Source organism: Pelodiscus sinensis, chromosome 4 (genome assembly GCF_049634645.1).
Source record: "Pelodiscus sinensis isolate JC-2024 chromosome 4, ASM4963464v1, whole genome shotgun sequence".
NCBI lineage: Eukaryota > Metazoa > Chordata > Testudines > Trionychidae > Pelodiscus > Pelodiscus sinensis.
Window position 1 is genome coordinate 42019479 of NC_134714.1, and position 27129 is coordinate 42046607.

General features: G+C 47.1%; 2 protein-coding genes across 6 annotated transcripts in view; one reads left to right on the forward strand and one right to left on the reverse strand.

The window, feature by feature from the left end:
• Positions 1 to 4690, forward strand: part of NOXRED1 (NADP dependent oxidoreductase domain containing 1) — a 20742-nt gene extending 16052 nt beyond the window's left edge. For all 3 annotated transcript variants that reach the window (XM_006134816.4, XM_025190560.2, XM_075926796.1), the window contains one exon: positions 4109 to 4690. In XM_006134816.4, coding sequence (XP_006134878.2) covers positions 4109 to 4331 — 223 coding nt within the window. In that variant the 3' untranslated portion in view covers positions 4332 to 4690. The remainder of the gene's footprint in view (positions 1 to 4108) is intronic.
• SAMD15 (sterile alpha motif domain containing 15) lies at positions 4445 to 27050 on the reverse strand. Of its 3 annotated transcripts, none has more exons than XM_006134817.3 (3): positions 26832 to 27050; positions 26349 to 26447; positions 4445 to 4581 (listed from the first exon to the last, which is right to left on the reverse strand). In XM_006134817.3, exons 1-3 carry the CDS (start codon positions 27048 to 27050, stop codon positions 4465 to 4467), a joined length of 435 nt encoding a protein of 144 aa, XP_006134879.1. In that variant the 3' UTR covers positions 4445 to 4464. The 3 variants fall into 3 exon arrangements, with proteins under 3 accessions (XP_006134879.1, XP_025046347.1, XP_075782914.1); XM_025190562.2 differs by lacking the exon at positions 4445 to 4581 and adding an exon at positions 7075 to 7380; XM_075926799.1 differs by lacking the exon at positions 4445 to 4581 and adding an exon at positions 22832 to 25962.
• Positions 27051 to 27129: the final 79 nt, after the last annotated feature.

The window sequence follows — 27129 nt, forward strand, 5'->3', positions numbered from 1 at the left end:
AAATAACCAAAATAATGTCATGTCATTTGCAAATGTTGCTAATTTGCTGTTTATTCCTTTAAAGATCAATAATAATTATCCTAAGCACTGGCTCTAGCATGGAAACATAAGGCATCTTATTTTTGGCAGGGTGAAAATAGAATAGAAATATAGGAGGATCCATTTCCTTTCCCTTTACCACTCTGATTCATGACAGAATTTTACCCTAGGAGTCTAATTTACATCGATATCACTGAAGGGTTTTGAAGTTCAAATGAATTGTTAGCTGATTCATCCTTATCTAGTTTGGCTAACGCAAAGAGCTTTAGTAAGACATAATCTTTCTTTACAGAAGCTGTGCTGGTTAGTCCTAACATATCATGTTACTGTAGGTCTTTCATAGTTCTTTTTAACTGTCATCAAGCAGCCTGGTCGCTGCCAGAGCTCTCGCTTGGCTCGCAGCTCGATCCAAAGGCTCTGGAAGGGCCTCTCCCATTTAAACCAGTTTACCTGGTAGTGAAGTGAGATTCATTTGTCTGTACTTCCTAAGATACCAGGACAGGTACAAAATTTCTGTTAAGTGGCTCCTGCTGCTGCTTGCCTAGTACTCTGACTCTTTGTCCGGTTTCATTTCCAAACTTCAGCAAAACTTTTGGTTTTAATGTTTCCCGGTCTTCTTGGTAAAGAACCACCACCTTGGCTAGCCATCTGGAAAATATTGTCCTGGTGTCTGACCTCATGTCCACAGCATGCCAATGCCACCATACATTTATCAGTGGATTTGGATGAAAATGATGAGTAATGTTCCTTTATCCTTTTCAAGGATCCATATTCAGAACTGGAGAAGAGAATGTGGCATTAGGACACCTAGATTCATTTTTTCTATCACAGATCTCCTGTACGAACTTGGGATGTCACTTCCTTTCTCTGTCTATAAAGTGAGATTAATACTCACCTAGTTTATGAGTAGCAGGAGGGCCGATGAAGCTTTATTTATTTACTAGCCAATAACCTGGGATTTTTCGGGATAGAATGGGATTTTTCGGGACTCTCCTCTATGTCTGTCTCTCTCTCTCTCTCTCTTCCTCCTCCTGCCTCTCCCCCCCATCTCTCCTCCACCTCCTGCCTCTCTCTCCGTCTCTCTTTCTCTTCTCCTCTTCCTGCCTCTCACTCTCCGTTTCTCGTCTCCTCCCTCTCCTGCCTATCATTCGGGGGATCGCAGAACCCAAACGACTGTTTGGGCTCTGTGTTCCCTGTGCGGGGGCAAGCAGCTGTTTGGGCTCCATGCTCTTCATGCAGCACAGGGAGCGCGGAGCCTAAACAGCCGCTTGCTCCCACCGCGGCGGCCCGGCGGAGCGGTGCAGAACTCAGCTGAGCGCCACGGTGGGAGGCAAAAGGCGGGCGTGGCGGTGATGTACACAGCTGGGCCCCGCCACCGGTGCTGCATGGGGAGCTCGGGGCCCAAACGGCTGCTTGCGCCACTTGCTCCCCCGCTGCGGCCCAGCTCAGTGGCACAGAACTCAGCCGAGCACCATAGTGCGAGGCAACAGCGCTCCCCAGAGGCGACTCTGTAACACTACAGCGTTAGTCACAGACATTGGACTACTATATATATGATTTGTAAAGTGTCTTGTCACCCTCAGACAGGGCTATACAGATGGATAGCTTTATTGCTGCCGCCTTGTATGGCATTCATCTTGTGGAGCTTCTGGCTTGCTCCAATCAGATTTGCTTTTTCTGTTTAAAACATTTAAGTTAAATGTAATGTTTGTGAAAATTATTAAACGAACATACCCAGAACATGAGAACTGCTTTTTATTCCTCCAGGCAGGTGCAATGGCAAAGACAATTTACTTCTCACTCCCAATGTGCCTTTGAGGGATAATTGCTAGGAGGGAGAAGGGAAGTAAGTCTCCAGGGCCTACTCAGACTTTGACCTCTCAAGCCAAAAGGGGGGTAATCTGTTAGTAGTTTTTTCTTATGTGATCACCTGTTCAGAACAAACAGGGTGCTGTCTGGTTACGGGCAGCCCTCTTATCATCTTGATAGTAGATGGATGCACTTGATGTCTCCAGGTCATGTTGCCATGACAGAGTGGCTGTATCATCTATCTAACATCTGATTGTTCTATTAGAAGCCAGATACCAAAAGACCTGTCCAATAAGAACCAAACTGAGACCCCCAGCACATTTCATATAGACCACTGAACAGTTGTTAAATGGTGTATCCACAGTTTTGACACACCACTCTACCACCTGCCCTTAGTGTGAGGAAGCCATAGGCCAGTTCCTCAACTCCATGGGCAATGCAAACACTTCCCTCTAGGCCTTGCAGAACCCACTGTCATGCTGCAGGTTAGTGATTGGCACATTCTAGCCCTTTGAGTGTTTCCTCGCATACCCCAGTCTCTATTCCACTAATTCCCTATTCCACCAATTCACAGATTGGCTGCTTCCAAAGAAAAAGTATGACCCAGTTTTTCATTTCCACCTTATATCATGGCCCAGCTTAACACACACCACCTATACTTGATTTCACTATGAACAAATATCACTTTATGAACAAAACATAGAGATTAGAGTAATAGCAAGTAGAAATATTGAAAATAAATGGTTACATATAAAATTATAAAACACGTTCTAGAGCCTACCAGTAATTAGCAAGATAGTCTCATGTCTTGTTGAATGTTGCTTACTACAAAATTCTTCTTAGTGTTATACAGCCAGGATGTCTGTGAACCTCCTCCTTTATAAGGCAAGCATGCAAATAGCTTGCCTTCTGCATGAAGGAAACTATGGATCTTTTTGCCTCCCCCTCAAAGATATAGTCTTCTTATGCTTTGTCCTCATTCATAAACCAAACACTCTCCCACTCATTGTTTTTCCCTGTACATTTTTCCTCTCTCTCTCTCTCTCTCTCTCTCACTTGTGCGGCAGCAGGCTCAATATGCTTTGTGAGGCATACAGTACATGCATGGCCAGTGAAATAAGCATCTGTAATCTCATACTTGGAAGGAACATATCAGAGGTTTGTCACTTCCTGGTGATGTACCTTAATTCCTGGACCTAAAGAACATAATTTTCAGTATAGACACAATTCCTTAAATATTATCTGTATATACATTTTGCAATAATTATGTTGACCAGTGGGCTACCAGCTCTTGGTAGAAATTTCATATGCCATCCTTTAGTTAACCCTTCTGGTGTATTATGCAGTTATCCAGTCCCAGGAACCTTTGTAAAACCGTATGTGTACTAGGGATGTAAAAGAGTAGTCAAATAGTGTACGTCAGAGGCAGCAAAGAGTGGGGGGGGGGGAGGTAGTGGGAGCTGGCTTAAAAGCCGGTTTCCCCCAGCACCATCTCCATGGAGGGGGAAGGGAGGCAGAGGTGCAATGTGGGATCCTGCAGTTTAAATGTAGGAGCCCAGCTGCTTACACATCTGATTCCCACTACATTTAAACTTTAGAGCTGCAGCAGCCCCTTATCGACTAATCGTGTACGTGATACAAATTGTATTTAGTCATTTACTCATCATTAATGTGTATTCCCCCACCCTCTGATATCAAAGGATCCCTGGGTCACGTGTGATAATGGCTTTTGGATACTATCAGTGAAAGCTTGATTTGAACTGAGTACTAATGATCTCATTACCAATTTCTGAGCCATCCATTTCCATTAAATCTGTTTTCTACATTACTCTTTTATTAGTTGTAGTGCAATATCACCAAGTGGCCCCAGTCAGGATCAGGGTCTCATTGTGATGAGCATAATAGAAATATATAGAGTTAGTTAAAGGGTCATGCTAGAGTGAACTGTTATTAATAGTGGAAGACAATCCAAAGGCAAGGCACTGACAGACACTCTTGTGTGTGGATATGTTTGTTTATGGATATACAGCTGAATGCAGTTGGTCCATTGCATCCTGTTTGTGCAGGATCATCCCAATAATACCATAGAAGTTTTGCTTATTGTGGGCAGTTCTGGCTTTGTCCAAAGAACAAAGGGTTCTGAATCATGTTGCTTTCTCAATGGGCTAAGATTGAGAGTTTTGATCAAAGCCATCTTGTTAAATCACAGATCTGGAACTAGTAGCTGTTGCCCATAATCCAGCCTGTTTTCTCTTCCCAGCACCTTCCCCTGGTTTGACCTGACAACTGTACAAATGAAGGAGTCTCCCTTCAGTCAGCTCCTAGCAAGCAGTGTGTCTCTTCAGAACCATCTTACTTTATTGTACTATACCTCCTTTGGAGTTCCACTGGAAAAGAGTGGCAGGATGGTCAGCAGGGGCCACTGGCAGCAGAATATCGTCTTTTCCTGCCACAGCAGCTCCCAGGATGGTGCTGGGTTATGAGTCAATCTCCACCCATGGCTCTTATTGATGTGACTTGGACAAAAGACCCAGGCGCTGTTCTCACACTATTTTGGAGGCTTCATACAGTATAATCGTTGTGCAATTCCAAATCTCCAAGGATGAAACTGCTTTATTAAGGTTTAATGCTGAAAAGAACTGTGGTGGAGATTAAGACCCCTTTCCTACCAGTTCCCATTGCAGGATCCATACAGTTGTGTGTGGTGGAGGAATGCACAGTGAGGACTTTTTCCTGCAGTAGAAAAGAGAAAGCTGGAATAGCATGTAAACCTTTGACTTGCCCACCACCCACAGTACAAGCCATTTGCAAAGTAATGGACAAATTAAACAGTTAAAATGAATACTGTTCCTGTCTAACTTTTATCCATGTACAATCTTGCCTGTCTTGTGACCACATGAAGGTCTTGGTAAAACCCTCACCAATCATGAGTTGTCTACTGCTAAAATATCTTTTACGTGTGGTAGCCCCGAGTCCTCTCTCTGGACTTGTGGCATAAGGGCCATTAACAAAATATTTGAGTGAGTGAGTGAGTCATCAAGTATGGCTATCACTGAATGGTCCTGGAACCTAACAGTTTTGACTCTATCCCAGAGCTAAATGAAGAAAAAGTGGGCATTTGAACAGCTTGCTCTTTAAATGTTTAGACTAACACTGCAGATTCCACTAATTGGTTCATGTTTTTATTTATTTCTACAAGTTTGTTTTGTCATTCTACTAAAACTGTTTGTCAGGAAAGTTAGTATCCTACCAGATGATTGCTTTTGTTTGCTCCAGGCTTATCAAAATTGTGTTTTGTGCTTAATTCAATTTCAGCATTGGGCACTAGCATTTTTTTTTATTTATATGATAAAAAATGCTAGAGAAAATGAATGTGCCCAACAACCTTACAGTGGCTGCAGTCCCACCACACTGGGTTGTGACCTAGTCAGATCTCAGATACTAGAGAAGACTGTCTCTGTTCAATATTTGGATTGGCTGGGATCAAGGAAATCTCTGCTGCTGCTGCGGAGGACAATGGTATTGATGATTCAGTAGGAAGTATTTTTTTCTTTGTCAGGATTGAACTGCTACTTAACCATAGTGCCAGGAGATGCTTTGCTGCTGCAAGTGCTGATGAGACATAAAAGTGTAGGATGAGACACAAAACCAAAATCCTAATCATGTAAAAGATTGTACAATATCTCTCTCAATAACAGGGATCTTAACCCTGGTACCTAGAGCAATTCAGTGCTCCTTCCTTCAATTCTCTCTTCAGTTTCAGTTGGATAAAATGTTCTCCTTCACTTCCTGTCCTAATCTACCATGTTGTTCCACGGTGCTTGCAGGAATAAACAGCTGCCTTGTTCGACCTCAAAAGTAACTATTTCTGCAACGAGGAAAGGATTCTTGCTTTATATGGCTTGTAAGGCACCTTGAGATTCTTTACAACACCAGGCACAATGTACATAAAGCAATTATATACATCACTATAAACTTATTTCTGTGTATGGAATAGTGAAAGAGATCAGCTGGATCTGTAATGGCAAAGACTATAGTTTGTGAAAAAAAACCTTATAATCTATCCCCCAAACTTGAAGAAAGCGGGTGTCAATGAAAGGTGATAAAGTTTTATCTATGGCAGGGGTAGGGAATCTTTTTTGAGCAGGGAGTCACTACTGTGTGTGTGTGGGGGGGGGGGGGTCACACATGCAAGTGAGAGGCAAACTCCCCTCCCCCTTAGTGATGTTGCCCCTGAGGAGAAAGACACGCCTCATGTTCCATTTGTACACCACGGCCTGAGCGGCCCAGGCTACTAGATTCTGTGTGCACCGACCCCACAAAGGGAAGAGGGGGGACAGGAGTGCCATCATGAGCTCCACAATGTTGCGGGGGAGCCCCAAGCCTCTGGGGCCTTCTGGCAAGGCATGGACCACATATAACTCCTGGGCCTTAGGTTCCCCACCACTGATTTATGGTGGTCTTCCTGGTCTTAGTGATAGCATGTGAAATAGCAGCAGTTGATACGTATTCAGATATGATTGAGCCATACAAAGCTCCTACAAAAGAGAAAAAGAGGAACTTTAGGATAATGATACTTAGGAGTTTGGCACCTGATCATATACTAGAGGGGGTTCTTTGAGAGTAAAAGTTTAAATGGCGTTAGGGATGTTAAGTTAAGACTAGTCGATAAGCACTTCCATGTTTCACCTTTGAAGAGCCCCAGTGGAGGCTCTTGTGCATTCCAAAGTTGGAATCCTGTGTGGAGCCCAGGGCCAGCAGGAAGTCCTGCTGGATCCAGGCAGGCACTTTCACCTTGAAATGCAGAGTCCTCAACTGATCCCAGGCTCCACCCAGCATTTCAAAGCAGCAGCACCACACGGAGTCTGGGGTCAGCTGGGGACTCCCTAGCTGATCCTGGGCTCCTCCTTACATTTCAAAGCAGCAGTGCCGCATGGAGCCCAGGGTCAGCTGCTCCACACGGCGCTGCCAGTTTGAAATGCCACAAGGAGCCTGATGCTGGGCTCCCCGCGGCATTCAAAGCGGCAGTGCCACACAGAGCCGCTGACCTTGGGCTCTGTGTGGCATTGCTGCTTTTAAGTACCCCACTCTTCTCCCTCCCCCTGATAGAGGCAGCAAGCAGGGGAGAGAGGGAGCAACTAGTCGACTAGTTCTTTATATCCCTAATAGAAAGCTGTTCAAGGGAAGAACAGTGCATGGCTGAGCATACTGTCAGCACTAACACAATCAGAGTATCGAGGGACCTGTCTTTAATCTGGAGAGGATGGAATTGTTGCTTCTTGAACAAAGGAAGATGAGGGTGGTGTCTGCTTTTACAGTTTTCTAGGCTTTTTACAGTTGAGGAATTGTAGCATATTGCTCTAATCCTGCTTCTTGGACAAACTGAGTGAAGGTGAGGGCATCAGCTTTTTCACCACTTGGGGCTTTGTGCTCTAGAAACAAGCCCAGATTGTCCCTGTATGGGAGGGCAATGCTTCTACTCCAGAGAGACTCCTCAATCCCCAGCAGCTCTCGGACATGCCATGAAATCTCCTGAAAATGCAAAAAGAAACATAAGGGAGCCTATTCTTAGTGTGGTAGTTACAATAGAACCCTGTAGTGTACAGCTACACAGAAAATAACTCCTGCAGTTTCTTGTCTCAGAATGTTTTCCTTTTCATAGAAAACATTTCTATGCATGGTTTGATAAGATGGTTTGACAAGATGAGTCCAATGCACAGTTATAATTATTTTTCTAATTAATGTAAAAACAGGATATTTGATTAGCACAGGGATTTGCAGTATGTTAGTCACAGCTGCTGCCTTTATTGCTCCAAATAGGTTTGTTTTGTTTTGACTCCTACTAGCCCTTGCAGAGCAAACATAGCCATGGGTGAGTGAGTTGGATTAGTCTCTGCCTAGTATGCATCAACAGTGTCTGCTAAATTGTGCATGTAGAATTTTTATTGCTGATGAGAATATACGAGGCAGAAAGGTCCAGTTAGATCACCAGCAGCAGCACTGCTCACTAAAAAAATCATTTACTGAGTTGTAATCTGAGTTAGCTGGACCTGGAACCATCAGTGGAGGAGTCTGACTCTAATACACTGTAGTCACTTTTCAGAATATAAATTTTGTTTTTTAAAATAAGATAACAGCGGCAATTGGGCCAGCGGGCGATCGGTCCCTCGAGTTGCCCTTGGCTGATACCAGTATTGATACGTCTACACACCGTCCTGGTAGAGGAATCTGCCACCCCATCAGAAAGAATGTCCGGCCCTAATGATTTAGTTACCTCCACCTCACAGGTGCAAATTAAGCTTTGGACCCCCCTGTGCGAATGGGCGTCACAAAGACGTTCCAACTTAATTGGCATTTTAATGACAAGAGAAGCATCTATGTGACCACAGAGGTATAAAGTGGGGCCCCGTGCCCCAATCTAATTGGAGATCCACCCATATACCTGCTGGTCAGGCGGTCTTAGACCCCCGAGACTTTAGGGACGCCTTTGTTTCGTATCAACTGCTTCCCATTGGGATTGAGAGAAAACACTGGCTTTGCGGGAGTAAGGATCGCAGGGGTGAGAATATACCTGCTAGGTGTCTGTCTGTGCGCATTCAATAAGAGCTCAGGGAACCAAAAGGGTTCCATGGTACCTTTAAGTGACTGTTATTGTATTGTCTTTGTAGTGACTGTGTTATCTGTAACACAGCAGTAACATTTAACAGCTAAGCTTGCCTTGTAACAATAAAATAGTAACTGTTTAAGCTTTAACCTGACTCCTTCTGTTGCTGTAACAGAATCAAACACAATAAAAAAGAACCATAGCCAGTTTGGCTATCTTGCCACGGTCGGGGTAAACGCGGTAAGAGCTGAGCGTTGAGTCGTGCCACCTCTACGGGGCAGACTCTTGGGGCACCCGTCAGCCTCCCTGGCTGCCCGCTGCAAAGGGACTCTGTCATAGCAGTCAAAGACTCGGGTGTGACAGGGCTCACAGACCACTCACTACCCTGGCTAACACTCTCCTCCCAGCTCCCTGTGCTCACCAGGGCAGGGGAGCCATCTGTCCTGGTCATTAAAGATGGAGTATTAAGGATGGTGTCAGCTGGCGGGAACCTGATCTGGCCAAAAAGCCTCTAAATTCGTGCTCTTAAAGGGACATCTCTTCTTTTTTTTTTTCTTGACAACTTTGCCCCGGCTCTTTGTGCTGGATCCACTGATATCTTGGCCCTTTGCCTGGAATGGGTTGGCCACCCGTGGTCTAGCCCATGCACTTTTAGTGAAAAGGGAAACCAGGAAGATAATGGCCAAGGATGGGACTCTTAGAAGTGCCTCAATTCCTTTCACAATTGATGGAACAAAAGTTCCTAGCTTAACTGGATGATTTAAAAAATATTACCTCGAGTTCATTTTGCTGGGTACACATTAGAATTAAATAATTGGAACTGTTCAGCCAGGCAAGAGTTAAGACTGGCTCAAATGCTTATTGGTGCTTAACAGTATAAAGAACACAATGTTCAAACTCCAGTCACTGGTGCATAAAGATTTTATCTCTTGTTGCTTGTGAGCTGCAAGCTGTTTGAACTTCCGGCTAAGCCCTATGAGGGAGGCGATTTTAAATCATGAAGATTTGAAACAAAACTGTTATGTCTTCACAAAGGCAGCCTTTGGCCTATTTGACATTCCCAAGGGAAGGGTATGTATGGTTCAGTACGCTGTAACTCATGAGGATGCGGCCAGCCAACTCTTTTCATGTGATAAAGAAGGCACTGTATACATCCAGTCAAAAAATAAGAATCGTGCCTACTGGACTTAGAGTCCCTTTCAAATGTTAATCCCCACAACCTCACTATGAGACTAGGAAAGGATTTTACCCATTTTAAGGGTGGAACAACTGATGTTAAAAGGTTGTAGCCCAACATTTCAAACTCGGATTTTTGAAGTTGGGATTCTAAATCAGTTACATAATTTTCACAGGTGCTGAATGACTAACATCTGCAGCTCATAATAAACATGGGGAACTCAGATCACTTATGTGTCTATCATTATGAAATTGAATGTCCATGTTTAAACAATCACCTTTGAAAAATGTGGGTTGAAGGACTTGTTCAACATCACAGAGCCAGAACTCCAGGCTTGCTGTCCTGTTTTCTATTAATTTAATTACACGCCAAAGGAGGCTGAGCCTCCCTGAAACAGCCAGGTATGGCCCTGCTCATGCTCTGCCTCCGAACCCTATCATGCATGCTTCCAGTTCTTGCACTTTCCCTCGTGGCCAGGGCTGGGATTAGGGCAGGCTAGCCTGTGGCAGGGACTTGGAATGGCTGAGGCTCATACTGCCAGGTGCTCCTAATAGGGGGTGTGCTGCCCACCTGGTACTCTGAAGCTGGCGGTGCTGGGGGAGGGGAGCTCTGAGCTCTGGCATAGAATGGGAGTGCAAGGGATACAGTCACTAGAAGATGGGACAGAGCTAAGGGCTAGTTTCCCTCAACAGGAGATTCATGCACTGCTTGTGCACTGAATTTTGTTAAAAACCTCAGTTAACACTCCTGAAAAGGAAGATAGCTAGGGGTTCAACTTTACTTAAGTCAATGGGAAGAGAGTGCCTTAGCAATCAGTTTGCAAACATTTAGAAGATAAGGTGATAAGTAACAGTCAACATGGATTTGTCAAGAAAAAATGTCAAATCAACCTAATAGTTTTTGTTGATAGTATAATAAGCCTTGTGAATAGGGTGAAGTGGTAAATGTCGTATATTTTGACTTCAGGCTTTTGATAGTTTCACATGACTTGCTCATAAGAAAATGAGTGATATATAACCTAGATGGACCTCCTATAAAGTGGATGTATAACTGTTTGGAAAACAGCTCCCAGAAAGTAGTAGTTAGTGGTTCAAAGTCAAGGGAAGATCATATACAGGCAGTCCCCGGGTTACGTACAAGATAGGGACTGTAGGTTTGTTCTTAAGTTGAATCTGTATGTAAGTCGGAACTGGCATCCAGATTCAGCCGCTGCTGAAACTGATCGGTTTCAACAGCGGCTGAATCTGGACGCCAGTTCCGACTTACATACAGATTCAACTTAAGAACCCCAGGCATCCCCAAGTCAGCTGCTGCTGAAACTGATCAGCGGCTGATTCCAGGAAGCCCGGGGCAGGGGCTTCCTGTAGTCAGCCACTGGTCAGTTTCAGCAGCGGCTGACTTGGGGACGCCTGGGGCAGAGCAGCTGGGGTGCTGCTGGGTTGGTCCGGTAGCGCCACCGCTCCTCGGCGCTACTGGACCAACCCAGCAGCACCCAAGCTGCTCTGCCCCAAGTGTCCTGATTCAGACGCTGCTGAAACTGACCAGCAGTGGCTGAATCAGGACGCCTGGGGCAGAGCAGCTGGGGTGCTGCTGGGTTGGTCCAGTAGCGCCCAGAGCGGCGCTACGGGACCAACCGGCAGCGCCCCAGCTGCTGTATCACAGGCGTCCGGAGCAAAGCCGCGGAGCACGGGGGCAACGGGACAGCCCAGACGCGCCGTGGCTGTCCTGCTGCCCTCGGGCTCCGCGGCTTTGCTCCCCGTCTCCCTGGTCTGCAGACCAGGGGGACGGGGAGCAAAGCCGTGGAACACACGGGCAGCGGACAGCCCAGACTTACGTCGGATCCGCAGTTACGAATGGAGCCCGTTTCCCTGGTCTCCAGCAGACCAGGGAGAGGAAGCAAAGCGGCGGAGCACGCGGGCAGCGGACAGCCCAGACGCGTCTGGGCTGTCCGCTGCCCGCGTGTTCCGCCGCTTTGCTCCCCGTCCCCCTGGTCTGCAGACCAGGGAGACGGGGAGCAAAGCAGAGCAAAGCCAAGGAGCACGCAGGCAGCGGACAGCCCCGACGCGTCAGGGCTGTCCGCTGCCCGCGTGCTCCGCCGCTTTGCTTCCTCTCCCTGGTCTGCTGGAGACCAGGGAGACGGGCCCCGTTCGTAACTGCAGATCCGACGTAACTCGGATCCGCGTAACTCGGGGACTGCCTGTAATGTAGGGTCCTGAAGAGATCAGTTCTGGGTCTGCTTCTAGGGATGTTAGTGTGTAATTGAATAATCGTGTAACCGCATCAAATTTTAATGGCTACACAACTATTTGATCATCCTCAGGGGTGGGGGCGGCGCCAGTGAGCTCCCTGCCCCAGTGGTTCCCAATGGACCAGTGCTAGGCTGCAAACTGCTGGCTGCTTCAGCTCCAGCAGCCGTCTGTACGTGGCATGTCTCCCCAAACACTGTGGGTAGGAGGGGAAAATGGCCAGCTAGTAGCCAATGGGAAAACTAGCAGGGGGTGGGTCTAGTGCCCGCAGCAGGGCTCCGCCACTTGTCATGCTCATCGTCAGCAGTGGGGCAAGCAGAGCAGTGCCCCCAGCTTGCTATGTGTGCTTCTCTGGCCACATTGCTTATGGGGGGAGGAGGGGCATGGCTCCACACTGACTGCTGGGATGCAGAGAGATGGGGTGGGAGGAACAAAGTGAGCTGGGGCCACATTGCTCCACTTGCCTCTCTGCTGCTGCTGTGTGTGGGAAGTGGGGTGGGGAGAGAACGGCCCCTGCTATTCCCTGAAGCTCCATTCAAGGGAGTGGAAAGAGGTGGAGCAGAGATGGGGAGAGGTGGGACCTGAGGTGGAGGAGAGTTGTCTCAGCCATTCCCCAGGCTGGGAGGGGGGGCGGGGCATGTGGCTGGTACCGCTGCTCACCCTCCTTCACCAGTTTCCTCTGCTATGTTATGTTTCAAACTTTACTCTGCAACCATGCAGACTAGAATTTTTAGATTTTTTTTTCTTTTAGGGGATAGGAGTGGGGAGAGAAATCAAGAATCTCATATCCCATGACTCCAGGATCTGGGGGTTTACAAAACACATCCGCTTTCACAAACCTTGCAATAAGACAAAAGAGTTGGCAATAATGGATACCTTCAGAACTAATCTAGACTCCTGAATGTTGGCTTTAGCACTGTGATAGAGTTCATCTGAAATCTAGATTCAACTTCGCAGTTTACATTTTCAGAGTCATGGATGGGAGCCCAATTTGAGACACTTTAAATAGGGACCTGATTTTCAGAAAGCCCTGAGTATAGGGTTAGCATATTTCATATTCCCAAAAAGAGGACACAATGAAGAGCAGGATATCTGTAGCCTTCCTCTTGAGGTGGGAGAGTGTCATCCCCAGTCAGTGACAGAGTGGCTAATGCAGGCCCAGGATGCAGTTACAGCTGTCAGTCAGAGCCTTCCTGCCTCTCCTCCTCCCCAGTGCCAGGATCTGGGTGGGTGGGATGCACCAGATGCAGATGTAGGAGAGGGGGACCAAATTGGGGCTGTTTGTGAACATTTTACAACATCTGCTTGCAAACATCCCAGACACCTCCTCTTATTTGAAAAATCCACCTAGACAAAGGATCAAACAAAGAGGAAATGTTCAGGAAAACATATTTTATAGTAGTACTACCCACGAACTCTGCCTCTGAAAAAAATCAAGGCCCTTTAAAAAGGAACCTGAAGTTGGGCCCCCAGTCATTTTCTGAAAATGTAGGCCAGGGTTATAAATAAAGCTGTAAGTTATTCACAGAGTCTGAGACTTTCCATGATTTCTGCAGTGGCTGACTCTTAAACAGCTGCCCCAGGGCAAACTGCTTGTGTCCCCCACAGCCAGCTGCACCCGCTGCAGGGATTTCCTTACACCCCCTCCATGGGGGGTATATACCCCCCCTGAATTTCCCCTCACCCCCCGCAGTTTTGTGAACTAGTGACATGCCAATTTAGTGATTGTTTGCAAATTTGAATTGAAATTGAAACATTAATACACACTTTAAAAGCATATACAGTGTATGATGTGATGTGTATCTGAAAAAGTATAAGGGTATGTCTACACTACAGCATTATTTCGAAATAGTTAATTCGAAATAGCTTATTTCAAAATAACGTGTCTACACACACAATGCATTTCGAAATAGCGTTTTGCTATTTCGAAATAGCACGTCCACAGTGAGTGGATGCTGAATTGCATTTAAGGCTGGCCGGAACCAGGTCTGGCAGGGCGTCAGGTCAGGATTTACTTTGTGCGGCTGCTGCCTGAGGCTATCTGATGCCTGTGCTTAAAGGGACCCCCCTGGACAGCCGGTTCCCAGGTTTCCCTGCTTGCTTGCCTACCTCGATGAGGGACAACAGAGCATTTTGTCTCTGCGTGCTCTGGTTGCCCTCACTTGGGACACCACAGTATTCTGCAACATGGAGCTGCCCCTGGGCACTCTGGTGCTTCTCTTGGATGTGTTGCTGTGAGCCTGGCTGCACTTTCTGCAGGCTGCCATCGGGGAGGTCCATCGGGGGCTGTCAGTATCCAGGAGGCCCTGTGGGAGAACTTCCAGCCTGAGGAGCACTAAGAGTCTCCCTGGTCTACCCCATTGGGGACTTGTGCCTCATTCTGCCCTCACATCCTTCCACTTAACTCCCCCACCCCTCCCTTCCTGATGTAAAATAAAATATACGTTTTTTCATAAACACAATCTGTCTTTATTTAACAAAACTGGGGGGAATGAAACTCTGGTGAGACTGGGAAAAGGAGGTGAGAGAGGGGAGGAGAAAGGGTGGGAGAGGGAAACCCGGGAGAAGGGAGCTGGAAGGGGGAAGCTAAGGGAAAAAGGGGGAGGGGAAACTCAGGGCTCAGGGGTTGGGGTCTGCCAGACCAACTTGATTTTCATGTGAACCTGCTCCTGGGTTCGCATGTGGCCTTTGGTGGCCAGGCTGGCAGCTATCTTGCCATAGATGGCCGCATTCCTCCATCTAGTGCAGAGATCATGGATGTTGGGGGCATCCCCCTCAAATGTGAATAAGGTTCATGATCTCCGCCCTGGACCAGGAAGGTGCCTGCCTTCTCCAGGCCTGGCAGGCTGCTGGGAACTGGCAGACTGCTCCTGGGGAGCGGAGTAGGGCTGGCTGCCAGTGGCTTGCTGGCTCATGTTGTGGGGCCACTGGTTCAGGGGCAGTGACTGCTGGCTCTGGGCTGGCAGGCTTGGAGCTGGCACAGCCCTTTAAGGGTTCCGGGGGGGGGAGGGAGAGGAGTGTTCTTGATCGAGGCTGGAGTTGCCACTAGGACACCCTGGTAGTATGTCTAGACTACATGCCTCTGTTGGCAGAGGCATGTAAAATAGGCTACCCAACATAGTCAATGAAGCAGGGATTTAAATATCCCTGGCTTCATTAAAATAAAAATGGCTGCCGCGCTGTGCCGGCTCACCTGATTGTAGGCACAGTGCGGCAGTCAAGACGTGGATTGGTCGACAGAGGAAGCCTTTGTCGACTGCTCCCTTATGCCTCATGAAATGTCGGGTAGCCTATTTTACATGCCTCTGCCGACAGAGGCATGTAGTCTAGACATAGCCTAGAAAGGCTGCAGGCCCCCTATTTCGTTTAAGTGTCTACACAGCACTTATTTCAAAATAGCTATTTCAAATTTGGCCTTATTCCTCGTAGAATGAGGTTTACCAAATTTGAAATAAGCGCTCCGATATTTCGAATTTATTTCGAAATAGCAGTTTGGCTGTGTAGACACTAGGAAAGTTATTTCGAAATAACAGCCCTTACTTAGAAATAATTTTGCTGTGTGGACATACCCTCATAGATTTGAAAAGTATGAACATAGACTAGCTTCCTTATACAGCTGTTGTTTTTTATGACAATATCAGTGCATTCATTTTAGTGACGTTGGCCAACCTAATAATTTCAAATTATGATTTGTAAGCAAAGTTAAAATGAGCTCTCCCTGACAGCTAGTGATGAACTGGGAGCTAGGGGGGTAAGAGCTTCAGGACCAGATTGTATTTACATTCACACCTAAGCTACCTAAGTATCCAGCAAACAGAGCTGTGTTGCCCAAATGATAGATTTTGGCTGGGGTTGGGTTACAAATCACTTGCATGCGAGGGGGTGGGGGGTGGAATGTTGTTGTTCTTATTGTATGAATAAATGGCAGTAGTACTGTACTTAACGGCTGTGTCTACACGGGTGTGATCTCACACAAAAGCGGCTGTTCTTGCGCAAAAACTTGCTGCCTGTCTAGACTGGCCACATGTTCTTGCGCAAGTAAACTGACGTTCTAATGTATAAAATCATGGCTTTTTGCGCCAGAACTCTGAGGCTACGTCTACATTGGCCCCTTTTCCGGAAGGGGCATGGTAATTTTTGAAATCGCAATAGGGAAATGCACGGGGGATTTAAATATCCCCCGCGGCATTTAAATATCCCCCGCGGCATTTAAATAAAAATGTCCGCCGCTTTTTTCCGGCTTTTAGAAAAGCCAGAAAAGAGCGTCTACACTGGCCCCGATCCTCCGGAAAAAAAGCCCTTTTCCGGAGGATCTTATTCCTACATTGAAGTAGGAATAAGAGCCTCCGGAAAAGGGCGCTTTTTCCGGAGGATCGGGGCCAGTGTAGACGCTCTTTTCTGGCTTTTCTAAAAGCCGGAAAAAAGCGGCGGACATTTTTATTTAAATGCCGTGGGGGATATTTAAATCCCCCGCGGATTTCCCTATTACGATCGCTTAAATTAACATGCCCCTTCCGGAAAAGGGGCCAATGTAGACGTAGCCTGACACTCCCACTCAGGAATAAGCCCTCTTGTGCAAGATCTCTTCCAGAAGAGGCCAGTGTAGACAGGCAACATGAATTTCTTGCACAAGAAACCCCTATGGTTAAAATGGCCATCAGAGCTTTCTTGCGCAAGAGAGCATCTACACTGGCATGGATGTTTTTGCGCAAAAGCACATCTCTTGCGCAAAAGCACATGCCAGAGTTTTTGCATGAAAACCCGCCAGTGTAGATGCAGCCAACCTGTACTGATTGAGGGCATCAAGAGAGAGGGCGGGGACAGGTGTTTTGCTTGATGGTCTGTCTGAGTCACAAGTACTATTTGACCTCTCCACTATTTAAAGACAGAGCTGATTAGGCTCCATACATAGTCTTTTGTTTTGTTAAGTGACCACTATAGCTGAAATCACTGATAATCAGGTCTAAGTGCTTAGTCCTGCAGTGGGGACAGTGTTCCTGCGGGTACAGTATTTTTGTGTAAAAGACAGCACAGACTGCACTAGCAAGGAGGTTCCCCTACTGAGAGTTCAGCTGAAATCACTGACAGCTAGGTGGAACCTCAAGAGACCAACTTGCAGAGGTCACAGTGGCAGGTGGCAGCAGAAGGTGACGGCGCAAGGCCATTGGCAACAGAGCGATGGAGTAAACGGTGGCACAACGAACAACAGTGGCCAGAGCGAACAGTGAGCAGCTAGAGGAACAAGCAAGGTGCCTTCTTGCCCTCCCACCTGGGAGGTGTACTCACGTGAAAACACCTCTGAACTCTGAGTCTCCACTGACCAAGGACAACACTGGTGAGTGGGGTGAGGTGGAGGGAAAAATGAGGGGCACATTAAATAAACAATTGTTTGCTGGACTATATTTTAGTGACTTTGCTCCAGAATGCTAGATTTGTGACTGGGAATGGAAACTTTTATAAATGTGTTTCCTAGTAGGCCAAGATTTTTAAATGCATTATTTGCCAAGGTTATCTCACATTGTTGCTATCTTGAGAGGTCATTATGTTGGGGAGTTTCTGTACTAAACATTTTTATTATAATTAATTTTTTCATAAGAATGGTCATACTGGGTCATTCTAGTGGTCCATATAGCCCGGAATCCTGTCTTCTGACAGTGGTCAAGGCCAGGCGCTTCAGAGGGAATGAACAGAACAGGTAATCAAAGATTTCAGTCCAGAAGTTGACTAATGAAGGCATTTATATTGAATCCTTAAGTGAAGAGGACAAGAAGTGTTTAAGACAACTGAAAAAATACACAGACTTGATTCTTAAAAATCTACAACAGCGACTTCTAGATTCTGCTCAACGTCTACGTAGCTTTTACAGATGCCTGTCCTATAAAACACCGACACTTGAGTGGAGTGAGGCAATACTGGCAATGCGGCTGCCCTGTGCTCCGGACAGAATAGAGAATTTGAACACAGAGTGGAATATCATACGACGAATGAATGAAGATTTGACTTCAACTTCTATTTTATCAATTCTAGTGGCTCGACTGGATCTTTGTGCTATGTTTCCTGGGATGAAAGAAGTAGAAATTCATCTCTTGCTACTCCCTGTCACAATAGCTACAGCTGAGTGTTCTTTTTCATCATTGAATAGAATTTTGTGTTCGAAAAGAAGTTGCCTTCTGCCTGATCATGTGAATGAACTAATAAGCATATCAATTGAAGGAATGGAAGTACCGGACACACAAAAAGTCACTGAAGATGAACGCATTGCATTTGAGAAGTTCATTAACAGAGTTGTGCAAAATTATAACAAGAAACCAAGAAGGATGTAGAGGTAGTTCATCATAGAAGGCTTGAGCTACCAACTTTAATTTGTGTGATTTTAAAACATGAGTTAAATCTAATAAAATGGTCATGAAACAGTTTTTAGTTTTTACTATGGTGCCATATAGCCCACCTTCACCCTCACGGTCTCACCTCTCATCGGCCCTGACACCCCCCCCCCCCATAAATTCGAAACCCCCCCCTCCAAATTTCAATTCCTGGGGAAAACACTGACCAGCTGCTCTATTGTCCCTGGGGTTAGCTGCACCCACTGCTGCTTAGGCTCCAGGCAGCTGGATCCAGGACCACCAAAGCCATAGTTAGTGTGGCTGGTCCTGCAGACTGCCCAAGCAATGATCCCAGGGCAGCTTCAAGGAGTACCTGAGCAACAGTGGTTTCCGGGCACTTGGAGCAGCAATCCCAGGGGCATATGGAGTGGGAGTGACTGGGGAGGTGTCAACCCCCAGCACTGGAGCAGGGACCCCCAGAGCATCCGGGTGCTAGATGTAGAGATGTAGCCAGGAACACTTTTGGTAAAAGTCATGGACCGTGAATTTTTATTTATTGCATGTGACCTGTCCTGACTTTAATACCCAGTGGTCGCTGCCAGAGCTGCGTGGTCACGTGGTCACTGCCAGAGCTGAAGCCAGGTGCTGTGTGGTGGCTCTGGGTGCTGGGGCACAATTTTTAGCAGACTGGTAACATTTTATTTGCATATTTATTATTTGCATAATGGATATGCAAATAAGATGCTACAGAGCTGCAAAAAGTGACTGGGTTTGTCAGTCTGCAGTATAAAAAAGGTTGGGAACCACAGCCCTGCCTCACTCCTGGGGAGCCCTCTGCCATCCCACACTGCTGCATTAGATACAGAGGCAGCCTCTATCTGCGGGGGGCCTGAACTTCCTGTTCCACAGCAGCAGCCCGTAGGGGGTCCGAGCTCCCCATGGACAGAGGCTGCTCTAGCATCCCATGGATCAGCCTCTGTCCATGGCAAGCCTGGCCAGAGCAGCCTCTGTCCACAGGAAGCTTTGACTCTCCCCCCGACCCCTTCCCAGACAGGGGCTGCTACTGCAGAATAGCATCTGTCCACAATCTCCATGGGGGAGCAGGAGAGGCAGAGGCATAGCAGGGGACCTGGTGCAAGACGGGAATCAACTGATTCCCAGCTTGCACCAAGTCCTCCCCACTACTCTTGTGCTTTTTAAATGTATTAAGAGTCACCAGGTTCTCAATACATTTAAAAGGCTAAGGCACAGCAGGGGGGACCAGGCATGAGCCAGGACAACTGATTCCTGGCTTGCACCTGGTGCTCTGAGCTGTGCTTCAACTTGTTAAATGTATTAAGAGCCCAAGGTGGCTCTTAGTACATGTAAAAGGCAGAGCTGCAGCAGGGTTAGCTTCTGGCAGCTCTGCAGTTTCCCCCTCTCCCTTATCAACTCATTGACTAGTCCATGGAAATTCCATCAACTAGTTGATTAGCTGATGAAATGCCATTCAACATCCCTAGGTTGAACACTAGGAAAAACTTCCTGTCAGAGTGGTTAAGCACTGGAATAAATTGCCTAGAGATGTAGTAGAATCTCCATCACAGTCTAACCTGCTCTTAAAAATCTCCAAATATCTGTCAGGGATAGGCTAGATCAGGGTGGGCAAAGGGGCCTCTGCAGGTTGGATCCAGCCCACCAAATGGGTTGATCCGGCCTGCAAAGGTCCTGCCACTCCCCCACCCCCAGGCCAATCAGGGCCTAGGGACGGGGAGCATGTGGTGCTTAGAGTCAACCCTGACTTTGTGCTTCCCCATCCCAAGCTAATCAGGTGAGGGGTGCGGACAGGGTTAAAGAGGAGGTGCAGCTCTGCACCCCCACTCCAAAAACTGTCCCAGTGCCACTGCTTCTAGATGCATTATGGGGCTAGTGCTGGCAGGGAGCCTTCTTAGCCTCATTGCACTGCCAACTAGGAGCCTACCAGCAGTAAATGTTGCCTGGCAGGAGGCCTTACCCCAACCCTCACCTTCCTTCCATAGCCAGCACCCAATACTCCTTTCTGCATCCTGAACTGCAGCTCTGGAGCTTCCTTCTACACCCAAAGGGTATGTCTACACTACAGAGCTAATTCGAAGTAGCATGTCCACACAGAGTGGACCTTGAACCGGGGTTAAGGATGGCTGGAAGCAGTGCCGGCAGGGCATCAGATGAGGACTTAGAGCGTGGAGCTGCTGTCTCAGGCTAGCCAAGGGCTGTGCTTAAAAGGACCCGACCCCCACCCCGGACAGACAGTTCTCAGGGGTGCCCCGCTTGCAAAGCAGTCCTGGCTTGGATTGCCCGGAGTACCCACACTGGGCACATCACAGCACTCGGCCATCACACCGGCTGCACTTGCTGCAGGCTGCCATCTGGGGAGAGGGAGCAATTGGGGGGCTGCAGGAGAGGTTTCACCCCCAGAAGCCCGCACAGCCAGCCCACTCCTCCCCATCGGGGGCTCGTACCCCATTCCTCCCTCACCTCCTTCCACTTACCCCTCCCTAGCCCCCCTTCCTGATGTACAAAATAAAGGACACGTGTGGTCAAAAATAGAATCTCTTTTTATTGAACAAAACTGGGGGAGACTGGGAAAAGGAGGTGAGAGAGGGGAAGAGAGAGGGTGGGAGAGGGGAGGACAACTACAATGATGAGGGGTTTGGAACAGGTCCCATATGAAGAGAGGCTAAAGAGACTGGGACTTTTCAGCTTAGAAAAGAGGAGATGGAGGGGGGATATGATAGAGGTCTATAAAAGCACGAGTGCGGTGGAGAGGGTGCATACAGAAAAGTTCTTCATTAGTTCCCATAATAGAAGGACTAGAGGACACCAAAGGAAAGGAATGTGTAGCAGGCTTCAAACTAATAAGAGAAAGTTCTTCTTCACAAAGCAAATAGTCAACCTGTGGAACTCCTTGCTGCAGGAGGCTGTGAAGGCTACAACTAGAACAAAGTTTAAAGAGAAGTGAGATCAATTCAAGGAGGTTGGGTCCATGGAGTGGTATTAGCCAGGGGGTAGGAGTGGTGTCCCTGCCCGAAGTTTGTGGAAGGCTGGAGAGGAATGGCACGAGACAAATGGCTTGGTCACTGTCTTTGGTCCATCTCCTCGAGGGTCGCTAGGGTTAGCCGCTGTCAGCAGACAGGCTACTGGGCTAGATGGACCTTTGGTCTGACCCAGTATGGCCATTCTAAGCTCAGGGCTCAGGGTCGGGGGTCTCAGTGGACCACCTTGATTTTCATGCAAACCTGCTCCTGGGTGGCCAGGCTGGCAGCTCTCCTGCCCTAGACGGCCGCTTTCCTGTGCCTAGTGCAGAGGTCGTGGACGAGGTCCATGATGTCTGCACTGGACCAGGCGGGTGCCCGCCTCTTGCGGTCCTGGGCAAGCTCCCGGGAGCCGCCAGCCTGGTCCCGGGAAGAGGGGGAGGGCTGGGGGGCATCGGGTGGCTGGCTCGAGTTGTGCCAGGTGCAGGGTCTGCTGGCAGGCTTGCACCTGGCACGGGCATCGTATCCAGACCGTGCCCCTTTAAGGGGGCCGGGGCTGGGAGGGGGGCAATAGAGTTTCCCTGGTGTTGGCCAGAGTGTCCACCAGGGAAAGCTGGGGAGGGCTAGCCTCCCACTAGTTCGAATTAAGGGGCTACACACCCCTTAATTCGAACTAGTAAGTTCGAACTAGGCTTAGTCCTCGTACAATGAGGTTTACCTAGTTCGAACTAAGCGCTCCGCTAGTTCGAATTAAGGTCGAACTAGCGGAGCACTAGTGTAGCGCCTATCAAAGTTAATTCGAACTAACGTCCGTTAGTTCAAATTAACTTTGTAGTGTAGACATACCCAAACTCTTTGTGATTTTGGGCATAAAAAGACTGTAGACCACCGTGTTAAGGGCTCTGCTGGCTTAGGTAATGTATTTTATTTAGGCATACAGAAAACATGGTCACATTAAAGTATAGCTAATGTTTTAACAGGTTAGTTTTCTACTGCATTTCCCTAATGGAGTATATTAATGTTATTATTTAAGTCAATATTTGTTTCCAAGTCATGGACTAAAACGAGGAAGAAAGGGCTTGGTGGTCAAAGCACAAGATAGACACAGACTATCTCAGACTTGCTGTGTGACCCTGAGCAGCTTGTTTCCTCTCTGACACCCCTACTTTCACGTCCATAAAATGGGGATAGTAGTATCAGATTTACTGAGTTAATTGCACCTTTGAGCCCTCGGTGGCCGCCTCAGAGGCACTCTGCATAGAGCTTAGGTCTCTAGGAGTCACCTTTCTTGGGGTGGTATTCCATGATTTGCTCCCTCCAGACTGGAATCTTAGGATACAGATTCCTGCAATTTATTGTGGTCATTCCAGCTGCTCTTACTTCATTTCAACATCTGCAGTTCTGCTCTCTCAGGAGCAATGACAGGATGATTCATTGACCAGTCAGCTTTTATAAAACAAAGTACTATTTATTCAGAAAAAAAGTGTTTCAAAAAATATCAATAATAAACAACTTGTACGCATGCCTGGCTTAGCTGGTGGTTGCCCAGCTTCCACTTGGAGACTTTGGCAGATTCTAAACCATTTCAGGTCCACAGCAGGGCCTGTATGTCTTGGACACAGTCAACTCAATGCCTGTCAATTTTTGGATAGTGTATGAGTGACTTTCTCTTGATGCCAGAGTTTATATTTTATACAGTTTCAAGTCCTTTGTTGTTTTAGGTGTTTTGAACCAATCTGTGTTATTGGGGGGATGAAGGCACAGCGGGGAAGGTATGAAACTTAGAAAGATTTGTTGCCTGCTTTGTTCCAGTGTTGGGGACTTGTATTAATTTCACTCAACAACACCAGCGATTTTTTGTTCTTGCAGGAATCATTCCTTGTCTGACCCATTGAGCCATGAATACAATCACTAACAAGCCCATAAATATATATAACATTAATACAATAGTGTTAGAATATTTCATGATTGTGTTAGCTTTTGTAGTATGTGTCACAAACTGTATCTCATTAGGGACACTGAAAATACTTTACATCAATTTGCAGTTCTCTATGTTCTCCTTTGAGTATTATCAATACATACTCTTATTGTTGGGCTGTGTCTACACACTCCATATAATCTCAGAACCTTCCAGAAAGGCACTGACCACTTGGGAACTATATGGACCCTATTTTGAACCAGGGAACATTTCATGTAAGGCTGCATCAAAAGGATGAGGCCTCTGCCCATCCCCAAAGTAGCAAGTAAAAATTCCTTCTGCTTCTTTCTTATTAGCTGAGGGTTTTTTGTCCTTTAGATGGGGATTTTGTACAGTTTTTATTAACGAAGAACAGCTTGATTTTTAAAAATGGGATTTTGTACACAATTTTCCTTTACATATACATCTCTTCATTAAGTGGTAGGACAAAGGTAAGTAAACCTAAAAAACACCGGAGGTTTGTCTGAACTAGGGATGTAAATCCTGGTTAATGAAATGGACTTATGAACACAAATATCCATAACTCAAAGATGCTTTGGACAAACTGCCTCATGTAACCTATCAATCTTAATGCCTTAATCGGCTGGATCCGTTTATCTTATTTTGGTAAAGGTATCATTCTTGTGTGCAAAATTAGACATATGGAGTATGGAATGATTTATGGTTTTTAAATGTGTAAATGAAAGCCCTCAAGAGTGTTTCCAAGGCCGGAATGCCTCAATGGCTATGTCTAGACTACAAAGGGAAGTTGGAAAAACCTACAGAAATGGCAAACAGCAATTTGCATATCTTTTTCTGCTTTTCTGTCGAAAAAGGCTTTTCCAAAATTTGGCGTATCTACACTGCACCAATTTTAGGAAAAACCTGCTCTTTCAACGTATCCCTTATGCCTTGTAGAACGAGTTTTACAGGGATTGCAAAAGAGCATGTCCACTTTTCTGAATTTTTTTTTGGAAAAGCGGACACGTTCTTTGGATGCGGCATTGCTTTTCTGCAAAACTGTAGCAATCTAGATACAGCCAATGTCTGGGCAATCATATGCAAATAGCCTTTTGTCCTAAGTCTTAGCAGTGGTTGGTCTTAGGAAGTCACATAGCCTTCCTAACTGGTAGGAATTGGTCAGGTAACTTCCTATGCAAAAATGGAATCTTTAAAACTATGGGAAGATTCCCAGTCTTTAGCTGGCACACCGGAGGGAAGGAACCAAAGACCCCAGGGTGAGGAACAGCCCTGGTTTGGAAGGCTTAGCTGGAAAAGAAACCATTTTAGGGTGAGTTTGTAGTAAGTTTGTGTACTGAGGTTTCAGTGTTAGAGCTAGGTAAGTGTTTTATTTTATTTTGAGTTTGTAATCTACTTTGCTCTGCCTGTTCCCACTTATTGCCACTTAAATCCTACTGCTTGTACTTAATAAAATCACTCTTATTTTCTACGAAGCCCAGTGTAAATAACTGTTACCTGGTCAGGGGGAATCAGTGTGTACATTCCCCCTTTCATTGCTAAAGGGGGCTTACCTAAATAATTCCTTTGGGGTTCTGATCCCATTTGGGGAGTGGTATCCAGGAAGCTGGGCCCTAAGCTGCACTTTGCTTTAGACTGAGATTCAATGTCTTCTGCTTCTCGGGGAGAGGGGGGAGGGAATGGACATTGATCTCAGCTTGGTGCCTTGGCTGGGGGAGACCAGCGGAGTTGGCCCAGCAGGACTGGGTAGTGCGAAGCCCCCAAGAGCAGGAAGGTGAGTGTCAGTGGCTTTGTCAGCACTCCAGGAGGCACCCCAAAGGGGTCTTCTATGACTGCACCCCATCACACGGTTAACTGGTTAAATGGTTGGCATAGCATTTAATTGGTTAACTGACTAAAGCAGGATCCTGGGCTGGGGACCACTCCAGCCTGGCCAGAACAACCCACAGGACTCCAACCTCACAATGGGATAGGGGCTGCTGCTGGTTCCCAGCTCTTGTACTGATGTTGGGGTTGGCTCTGCTGGCTCCCAGCTCCCATGTAGGGGATGGAGCTGCTGCCAGCTTCTGGCTCCAAGCCCCTGCCAAAGCAGCCCCACACAGACAGGGGCTGCTCCAGACACCAGAGCAGTTCCTGCCTGTGGGGTGCCCGGGCTTCCTGAAAACAGAGGCTGCTCTAGCTGCCCTGTCCATTGGCAGTGAGTTGCTCCAGCACCACCTCCACCCCTATTACCAGTTAACCGGAACCGGTAAGCATTACTGTTTAGGGTGATCCTTACCAGTTAACCTTTCACATCCCTTATCTGAACACCCAGAAATGTAGGTGTAGATCCAAATTTCCTGACCCTGCTTTTCCAATAGTATAACACTTTTACACTTGTTAACTTCCATTGCCTTCAGAAGAGTTACATCACATGCAACCAGTATAACACTGTGAAGAATCGACCCTTCAAGTCCCTTCAAGTCTCCAAAGCTGGGCTGCAATTGTTTAAACAAGCAAGTATTTGGGAAAGACTTTTGTTATTTCCTACTTGTACATGCTCTTCCAGTACTACCAGGGGAGGCTTTCTTTCCCCTTTGTGATCCTTCTGCCTCAGGTACTGCATGGAAAATAGGTGGGCATATAGGCCCAGACATAATTTTTGTTTTAAAATACAGCTTTTCAGAACTTCATAAAAGGTTTAGGGTCAGGTTTCATCTTGAGTTTTACAGTAAACTTCAGGAAGATTTTTACTGCAGCTAAAACAAATGTGCCCAGTCCTGAGAAAAATAGTGCTGCATTGTGTATATCACATCCATCCACGAATCAAATCTTGTTGAGCAGATTCTAGTTGTCCTATTGAGTATGAGAGCACAGAACCTCTTATTAACAGTGCCTGAATAATGTTACATCTTACTTGTTGTAGTGAGAGAACAAACATGGAAACCTAAGGGATGAGATGGGAATCTTAAACATTCCTAATGGATAAACTTAAACAACAACAAATGTCTGGTAGCATATTATAAACTAATAAAACATGTAGATGGTATCATGAGCTTTTGTGGGCACAGCTGAAGAAGTGGGCTGTGCCCAGGAAAGCTCATGATACTATCTACATGTTTTGTTAGTCTATAAATTGCTACCAGACATTTGTTGTTTTTTAAGTTTATCCTGTACAGACTAAGTTGGCTATCCCCTGAAGATTCCTAATGGAGGAAGGCATCTCTGTGTGTGGCACTCACCTTCATGTGGTCAAAGTCCGTTATGCCCATCTGCGGCAGGTTTGAGCAGTTAACATGGATGAGTTTGCGGCCAGTGATGCCATTAGTGGTAAAGCACTCCTGGCAGGAAAATCAGATGGAAACACGGTACTGCAGGGAGCGGTACTGCCAACCCCACGCATTCGAGAACCAATATTAATCAGCCTCCCCACCGCCCAATCTGGAGATAGCGGCTTTCTCTCCTTCCGGTTTCTGAGCCTTTGCTGGACGCGGGCTTCGCACTTCCCAGCTCTTCTCCGGACCTCCAGGGCTAGAAACGTGCCCTTAGTTTTCCAAGAAAGCAGAGAGCCTGGGTGCCCCGATGTCAGCTTCAGGGGCGCTGCGAAGCCGCAAGGCGGAGCAAGGGAAGCGGGAACTTCTCTCCGGCTCAGGCCTAGAGGGAGCCCAGCCGCGGCCCGCGGTTACACACCCCGCTAGCTCACCGCCCGCCTCCTAGCCCCTCACCTCATACTGGGGGAAGCCCAGCTGCCGGACCCACTCGGCCACCTCCAAAGCGCTCCAGGCGAGGCAGGCCGGGACAGGCTGGGACTCGGGTTCTTCGGGCTCCTGCTCGGACTCAGCCTCTGGCTGAGGCCCGGATCCAGTCTCAGGCCTTGCCCCCCCGGGCTTTCCTCCTCCGGGATCTGCTCGATCCTGGGCTGCTGGGCTCCGCCAGAGAGCCATAGCAACGCGTCCTGCTGGCAACAGTCACCATGGAGACTTCCACTTCCGGGCTTCTCGCAGCTATTTCCTTCCCCGCCGG